This window comes from Phaseolus vulgaris, chromosome 2, assembly GCF_051622355.1.
Source record: "Phaseolus vulgaris cultivar YP4 chromosome 2, ASM5162235v1, whole genome shotgun sequence".
Taxonomy (NCBI): domain Eukaryota; kingdom Viridiplantae; phylum Streptophyta; class Magnoliopsida; order Fabales; family Fabaceae; genus Phaseolus; species Phaseolus vulgaris.
In genome coordinates, this window is record NC_143499.1 from 20,619,077 (window position 1) to 20,628,004 (window position 8,928).

Consider the following 8,928-nt stretch of genomic DNA (forward strand, 5'->3'; position numbering starts at 1 on the left):
AATCAAGGCATTGTGATTAATATTGGATGGGATAAATAAAATATTTCCAACATCTGATTCTTTTAATGCCACAATTGTTCCACCAAACTTTGAAGTACTTATTTTGTCTTTCTTGAGTTTTAGGTAGTTTCTCTTTCAATATCTTTCTCTTTGAAAATTATAACATCTGTTATTTTCATTTTTTGATGTGATTTATTGCAACTTCTTTGGAAGCTTCTCTTCATTTCTTCCATTCTATCCTTAGTTAAGCTAATGTCTTTTGGTAATTCGTTTTTTCAATCCCTACTTGAGTTAATGCCTTTCGGTAATTCATTTTTTCAATCCTCACTTGAGTTAATGCCTTTTGATAATTTGTTTTTTCAATCCTCAAGATTATAAATCCGTTTTCACTTCCTCCATGAACAATACACTTCTACTAAAAATTATTACAAAACAATCATAAAATCTTAGGCAAAACACTTAGAAGGAAAATAGTTTGGTCATTGTTATCCATCACAATATCAATGCTTTTAAACTAAGATTTTTTAAGGTTGAAATTATCAATATATTTATGAATGAAGTCACGTTATGCGTTTACATGGTATATAAATGTTTCTATAAGTAACGATAATTATAAATAATTTTATCATGTACTTATACTCTAGTAGTTTGTCAATTATTAGAGATTTCTCTTAAAACTTCATCACCTAGAGATAATAGTATTATGTCATGCACCTTCTTAAGTATCATATTTTTTTTTCATATTTAAGATAACCTCATAATTTTGCTTCTCCTCCCAATGCCAACTCATATTTTTGTTGCATGAGAAGAGCTAACATCTTCACCTCTTATACGTTGAAGTTATTTTTTTTTCTAGTAAATTTGTCAACTTTATACAATTATTGTATAATTATTTATTATTTTTTTACGGATAAAAAATTGTATAATTATCTACTGTAAACATTTATGTAATGCAAATTGTAGAATAAAAACTTTATTTATGAAAAAAAAATTATGTACAAGAAGGTAACTCTATCAAGACTTTACTCTATAAAAAAAGTAATTCTTGTTGATTATTTTCGTCGAAAGAGATATTTATATTACAAAGTTTGTTGAACAATTAATAGTAACAGAACTTGTAGTTTTAATATCTCTTTTATTATTGTTTTTATTTTATTTTTAAAAAATACTAAGAAAAAAAAAAATAAGAGTCTCATTTTAAATTTCAAATGTAATTTAATCATGATATATCACCTCTAACCTGAAAATTTTTCTTGTCTAGAATCCAAAGAAAAATTCTTCAAGAAATCATATTGTTCAGATTTTAAAAGAAAAATATACCAATCTCCTTTTAATTGTAAACAAGTGTCGAATAATATTCTTGTTTCTCACCAGTGTGGAAATATATTTGCTAAGTTAAGATGTTTTCATCCTTTGGTGACATATTTTCTTCTACTTTTCCTTTTCAAATTAACCGTTTGCTCTTATTTGCTATATGGTTGAAAAGTTATTTCAATCATTCAAATTTCATTTGAATAAAAGTGGTACTTACCTGTTGGTTTTTCTTTCTCTTTTTGAATTCAAACATGGACCCTCTTATTTTTCTTAATCATCAAACCATTTCTTACAATCATAGTTTTCTATATTAAATTTCACAACAACTTAAGAATATTAAAATTAAATAATAATTCAACAATCTTTAAAATAGTTAGTTACAATTATAAGTGAGAGACTGAAAAAGAAGTGTTTATTGGGATTATATAAGTACATTTAACCTAAAAATGAATCAATACAAATCGTATTATTATTTTAGTGAATGTCAGAAAATTGAGATGTCGTTGTTGTAGTTGGATTAGCAGGTGCAGTCAGGAGGGTGAGTTGGATGTTTCGAATTGAAAGGACCAATGTAAATAAATAAAATAAATTATTATTTCTTTCATTTTCTACCTTTTTTTTTCTGCACTCTTCCATCTCATCGTAACGCCAACGCCACCATTCAATTACCAAAAATTAAAACCTTCAATTTCATCATTTAACATTTACTCGTCATTTTAAAATTGGAATAATTAACTAAATCCATCAAAAAATAATTATAATTAAAAAGTGTTTAATCTTGACGGATTAAACGCCACATCGGAGTTATCAGCTGCTTTATAAGCGTCGTAAACTCTTTTCTTTTTTCTCACTCTTCATTTCTCTTCCTTCCTACATCCTTTGTCTAAAAAGAAAGGAAAAGAAAAAGAAAGGAAAAGAAAAGAAAAAGAAGAGAGTGAAGGTGTACGCACTGCACACAGATCTGGGAGAAGAAGATGGGGCACGACCAGAACCAGAGATCTCTGATCTACGCGTTCGTCTCTCGCGGCACCGTGATTCTTGCCGAGTACACTGAATTCAGCGGCAACTTCAACACCATCGCTTTTCAGTGCCTCCAGAAGCTCCCTGCCTCCAACAATAAATTCACCTACAACTGCGACGGCCACACCTTCAATTACCTAGTCGACAACGGATTCAGTGAGTACTTATCGTGCTGATTGATTTAACAGAAATTCAATTCGAACAAACGCTCTTTAGTGAAATGAATTGAAATTAAACGAAATGAAATGAAATTCATGTTGCTCTGAATTGTTCTCGACGCTGAATTGAAAGTATCTGTCGCTTGCACTCGCTTTGTGTAGCGTATTGTGTTGTTGCGGATGAGTCGATTGGGAGACAGGTGCCTGTGGCTTTTCTGGAGCGCGTGAAGGATGATTTTCTTGCCAAGTACGGCGGCGGGAAGGCGGCGACAGCAGCCGCCAACAGCCTGAACAAGGAATTCGGGTATTGAGTTTCTGCTGCGTGAGCTTCATAATGGCTGATTGTTGTGATTTTGATTTGTGTTGCTTGGGGGAAGGCTTACGTGGTCTGATTTGTGCTTGCTGCAGGTCCAAGTTGAAGGAGCATATGCAGTACTGTGTTGAGCACCCTGAAGAGATTAGCAAGCTTGCTAAGGTGAAAGCTCAGGTTTCTGAAGTTAAAGGTGTCATGATGGAGAACATTGAGAAGGTAAAGATGCACATTCAGAACAGTGTACATATAAACTAAATAGATCTAGCATTAACTTTTGTAGGTCAAGTTTAGTTCTAATGAGAACGTTCAAGAGTTGTGTGTTAGAGGGAAAAGTATACTTGTGGTTTTGTTTTGAATTTTTCTTATAATAAATACTATGGAAAACTTAACGTGTGACTACTTAAACCTCATGTATGGCACTGTTAAAATAGTCTGGCCAGCATTCTGTTGAATATACGGAATTGTGCTCGTGCTGTATCGCGGATGGAGTGTTTAGAATGGCACGGTTCTAAATAAACTGACTTTGAACTGCCGTGATATGTGCATGAACCAGGGCGACTCCCACAGATCAGCACATTGTTATATTTTGTCAATTTTCATAAAAAAAAAGCAAATGCAAATTTAGATAAGCTTAAACTCTTAATGAATATTACCGACTGCACCTTTATAAATTATTAGAGGCCATTGCTTTGTTTTCATGTAGGATCTTCACATACGGGGTTGTTCCAGGAATATATGAGATCTAATGAGAAAGACTATTGGATCCAATCTCAGAAGTTTATTTTTTTTTGTTTAGCATCCAATCAATTTTATTCTAAATTATGATAGGATCTAATCTAAAATGTTTTGAATTATTTTTTGTTGGTTAGGACAAAATAAGACATTATTATCTGTTTTACTCTTTTTTTTACAATAACTTTTATGTAAAGTACATAATTTATTTGATAAAAGAAAAGAAACATAACATGTTTTAAGCTAATAAATTTCTGAAGTAAGGCTTCATTCATTCACAATTATGTGGTTCCAAAGGCAAAGAAGAAACATAGGGACACTTATTAGGATCACTCGAATAATTATGATTTGATGCATGAAGTGAATGCTTCCTTTTGTATGCTTACCTGATGAAATATCTTTAAATAGGCAACACTTACACATCAAATGTAATTAATGTTCAATGCCCACATTCAATATTGGGTGGTATCATAGGATGAACCACCATTTAGTAGGAACACAAGGAATTATGACTTGTGAATTGAGGTGGTTGTTTATGTTTTATGTTGACTTTTTTAGGTATTACTTTCTCTATAGATTCATAGTGAGACTCGGTTATGACTAATGATTTTGTTGAGATTTATGGTTAAGGGAATTTTGTTAAGTTCCAGTTTAAAATTTTAACATTGAGAACTATTCACCATTTAATACAATATATTTCAAACTATTTTTCATTGTGTCTTTAAATCCTATAATTTGGTATTCACAAATGACAAAATTTGAATTATGATTTGTTTTAAAGTTCTAAAGTCTTGATATTTCTACAAGTCCAGTTTAGGTTTATCAGATGGGGATCTAGGATAGTTTCATCCCTATAATCTTCAGTTCATTTTTGGATGGTTATTGAAATTTGTGAGCCATAATTAATGTACCAGAAGTTGTGATGATTTGTGGCTGTTATCGTACCAGATATTATACTTTTGAGCTTGTCTATGTTTGGTATAGATTATTTAACATCTAATATGGATATTTAACTTGTATGTAAAAACTTCAGTATAGCAGTCATCTTGCTATCCACTATCCTATCATAGCAGTTTGGAAGTTGGTTGCTGCACACTACTATCCAGGATAGATATGAACTATTTCTGGTAGACATGAAAGTTTCTTTTCACCACCAAACTTTTGAAAGGAAGAAAAAGCAAATGAACTAGGATTCATATTTGAAACCTTGAAATTTTATGAATATAAAGTTGAAAGATGAATGGGGTTTTTATTGATATACAAATAGTTGGCTATCTAAGGGGAAAAGGAAGGTTCATCCAAAGTGAAGCCAAAGATGAGCTAAGAAGATTTGAACTTAGTAGGTTCTCCATCCCCTTTTCACGTTGAACCTCATTTCCCATATTGGTTGTCATATTTTAGTGCTCACTTTTTTATCAGACACCAATTCAAAGAATCAAAACGTCTTCATTTGCAAATGAATTTAAAATTTTATGGTTTAATAGAAAATGAAGTAGTGGATGATGTTATAGAAGGAAAAAATATGTAGTTGAGTGTGAAGTTGACTATGAGGAGCCGTATGTTCTGGGAAGTTAAACTTTTTATACATGAAGTTTTGTGAATGGGAAGTACTTCAGTTCTAGATTGAGAACCTAAATGCAGATATCTCTAGCGATCTTTCTTGGATTGTGATTAGTGAGCCATGGGCTTTCTTTTGTGGACGTCAAGAAGTTGGGCAAAGGGGTTCTCTATTTGTAAGGACCATGTCCTACCTCTGGTTTACTGATGATTCTATAATCCTTTTGAAGCAGGATTTTGACATGTGTATTCTTTTTTTCTATTCTAAATTCCTTGAGACTATTAGCCTATTACTTTCTTAAAGTGAATAAAATTAGTTTGACTGAAAGCTAGACTCTTTGATAGGCCTCCAATTATAGTTCTTTTTTACCAGAGGGGAAGCATGAAATGAAGGATATAACGTCTGAGAAATCCTTTTTGGGGGAAGGGAAGGAGTGAACAGAATGGATAGGTGGCAGCTAGACATTGGAGAAGTGTGTGAGAAGCAAGGAAGAGAGGGGGATATCAATGGGAGAGTGGGAGGAGGGGGATTTGTTAAATCTGTGAAGGGTATTATTGGAAAGCTTTGGCCTATGGGCAGGGTGGCATTCCATTCCTTTTCTTGTTTCTCTTTGTTTCCATCAGCCTCTGCCAGTTTTTCTTTGTTTTATTGTACTGTAATTAGAACACTGCTCTATCATTGATCTTGTAATACCTACGATGACACCAGTTCCAAACGCTTAGTTTGTAATCTATATTTCAGTAAAGTTTTGAAGGCACAAAAATTGAAATTTGGAGAGAAACAGGATGTGATCATGTTGGAGAGGAAAGACACATTTTTTATCCAATAAGAATCTACCATGTTAGTTCCTTTACAACATAATCATATCATTTATTCGTGGATTTGTAGTAGTTAATCCCTTCAACAACTACCAATTGCTTATTCCTCTGCATACGTAAATTGTGCATTTAAAAAATGGAGTGTTCTGTGCCTTTTCTAATTTCTATGCCATTATGATATAAGTTATAACATGTACGGAAAATCAGAGATTAAACCCGATACATATAAGCAGAAAATAAGTAAAGGGAAAGATAAAGTAGTCAGTTTTTTGCAATGCAATACCTTTGATTGGATTATGTAATGCAGAAGGATATGTATGGAGGTTATGTTAACATGTCGTAATTTATGTAGGTTCTGGACAGAGGGGAAAAGATAGAGCTTCTGGTAGACAAGACTGAAAATCTTCATCACCAGGTTAGTATGTCATACATATCTGCCTGTTATTTGTATTGTATTGTATTTCAAAGGTCTTGAACTCAGGACTTTCTTCCATGCTTCAAGATCATAAATGAATGTTTTCTTATCTTGTGGGCTATTTTTTTATTTATTTATTATAAACTGCTATTTGCTTTGATCCTGTACCTGGTAAGATCTACCCCACCTCTCCACCTCAAAAGAAAAAGGGTGGAGATCGAAACGGAATAAAACATATTATTGGTATTTTAAAAATGAACTGTTTTTGCTTCCTGTTTACTTTTCGCCATTTTTTGAGGCAGGCACAAGACTTCAGGAATTCTGGGACCAAAATCCGTAGAAAAATGTGGCTGCAAAACATGAAGGTAAAGCTGATTGTGTTGGCAATTTTGATAGCCCTGATCCTCATAATAGTCCTCTCTGTTTGCCGTGGGTTCAATTGTGGAAAAAATTAAGCACAGAGTCATTTTAGCTTCTTGTCATTATATATGAGGAAAAGATGTGGAATGAATAGAAGACGTGATTTTGTATGTAGTAAAAATGTGGGATCTCTTCAATTGTTCATTTTAAAGATTTTACAGTGCGATATGAGAATGCTTTTGGAAATATTAATTTGTTTGTCTATTGCAGTTCCATTTTCATGCACTCCACCCATCTTCTCATCATCATTCTTCTAATTTTACTTTATTTAGATTTCATACAAATGTTCACACCATGGACTGCAATTTCAACTATTTTTCAACCGGACTTCGAATTTCATAAAATGCTGTATATTTTGGAATGAAAATTTTGAAATCATTTAGAATATAATTTGGAATTTATTTTTCACATTCCAGATTAATTACTGTGAAACATCTCATAATATAATGTTTAATTGTAGAATAATGTTTTCAGAATAATTTAAAATATATTTTCAACTGTTGGTCATGAAAACAAAATTTAGAATCTTCCGAAATTGGTTAGTTTTAAAAACCTTTTGGAAAGTTTGGTTCTGGTACACAGACTAAAGCATAGCAATTCTGTATTGCCTAGTATGACTGCTAGTCTTGTATCAATTCCAAACATTATTAAATGGACGACTTGATTCAGAGTACACTATTTTCTTCCAATTATGGACTGTCACATTATATTATCTGGATAATTAATTCATAATTTTTATGTCAAAATTTTTAATCTGGGTAAAATAATTTTCTTTTTCTATATGTAAAATTTATTATTTAAATACATATTTCAAAATTAAAATTTAATTTTAGATTTTATAAAATTAGATATCGGCTAAATTGTATGTATAGTTTATACTTTTTCAAAATTAATATTAAATATTAATAATGTGCCAATATAATAATATTGACATGTTTATTTGAGAAAAGAGAAAAGCAAGGAGTTAAAATATAATAGAGATGAAACGACACTGGCGGGAGAGAAAAAATAGGAAGAATTTTAATTTTTTTACATTTTAAATTTTATGATTTAAAGTACTTAAAATTCATTCAGAGATTTTTAAAACTTCTGTTTCTTCTTATATTCCTTTATCATATCTCTAAAAATATTGTTATTCTTGGAATTTCTATGCAAATACAAAAATTAGTTTTCTAAAATTTTCGATTGAAAATGTTAAATTTCTATATTTTGTATGAATATTCTAAAGATAAATGTTACTTCCAACAAATTGTATAACAATTTTTAAGAGAAAATTGTAAACTAATAAATGATGTAACAGAGAAAAAAAAATGTTATATAAATTGTAACACGTGTATGATGTCACTATTTAAATATCATTTCCACAATTCTAACATTGTCAGGAATTATATTTTTTAACTAAACATTTTTACAAGGGAGGGAATTTCTCATAAAGGAAAAAGTTATATATATATATATACCCTCCACCACGATCCCTCAACCCTCTCCCGAATCGCACCAACATCCCTCCACTCACACACACCTTAACGCTCTCACCCACCGCCCACACATGTATATATAGTTTTTTTTTTTCTATTCTATTACCTGTTTCATTGTATTTATCTGATCTGCTTTTTATTTTAAAAATATATTTTTCTGGAAATCTTGAGAGTTCCTCTGCAAAAATTCATCTTCCATGTTGTAAATCTTCAATGTGATTTTAATGCAAGATCTTGTATTTAAGATCTATAAGTGAACATCTTGTACTAAAATTGATTTCACTACTAACTTCACAGTGTGGAATGAAGAATGCAGGTATAGATCGTGATAGCATGCGTTGCACGAGAAAGTATGTATAAATCTACTTCCCTTTGTATAGGGTGCAATTAGTAATTATAGGATGTAGGAAACAAAGTCTTCCACTCAAAAATGTATACCATGGCTTATTTCGACCCAAAAAATTCATTATATACATATACATATACATATACATATATATATATATATATATATATATATTAATCTAACCTTTTTCTTCATTATTATTTAAATAAATTATTATAATTTATTTTAATTAAGTTATATAATTAAAAATATTCACATAATTTAAACATTTTAAACGTGGTTATATAGTATTATTATTTTTAATATTTTATTTCATTATTACAAAACATATTTTAAATTAATCAAATTAAAAAAAA

The 8,928-nt window shown here is 30.8% G+C and overlaps 1 protein-coding gene across 1 annotated transcript; it reads left to right on the forward strand.

The window, feature by feature from the left end:
- Positions 1 to 2,102: 2,102 nt before the first annotated feature.
- Positions 2,103 to 6,952, forward strand: LOC137810854 (vesicle-associated membrane protein 722). The gene is made up of 5 exons (XM_068612320.2): positions 2,103 to 2,490; positions 2,655 to 2,796; positions 2,901 to 3,021; positions 6,266 to 6,328; positions 6,631 to 6,952. The coding sequence occupies exons 1-5, from the start codon at positions 2,289 to 2,291 to the stop codon at positions 6,781 to 6,783; spliced, it is 681 nt and encodes a 226-aa protein (XP_068468421.1). The 5' UTR covers positions 2,103 to 2,288; the 3' UTR covers positions 6,784 to 6,952.
- Positions 6,953 to 8,928: the final 1,976 nt, after the last annotated feature.

Excerpts from the sequence above, each read along its gene's own strand:
- LOC137810854 (XM_068612320.2), top strand. The coding sequence starts at position 2,289 with ATGGGGCACGACCAGAACCAGAGATCTCTGATCTACGCGTTCGTCTCT. Across the intron at positions 3,022-6,265 it reads TGATGGAGAACATTGAGAAG|GTTCTGGACAGAGGGGAAAA; the intron begins GTAAAGATGCAC and ends TAATTTATGTAG. Across the intron at positions 6,329-6,630 it reads CTGAAAATCTTCATCACCAG|GCACAAGACTTCAGGAATTC; the intron begins GTTAGTATGTCA and ends TTTTTGAGGCAG.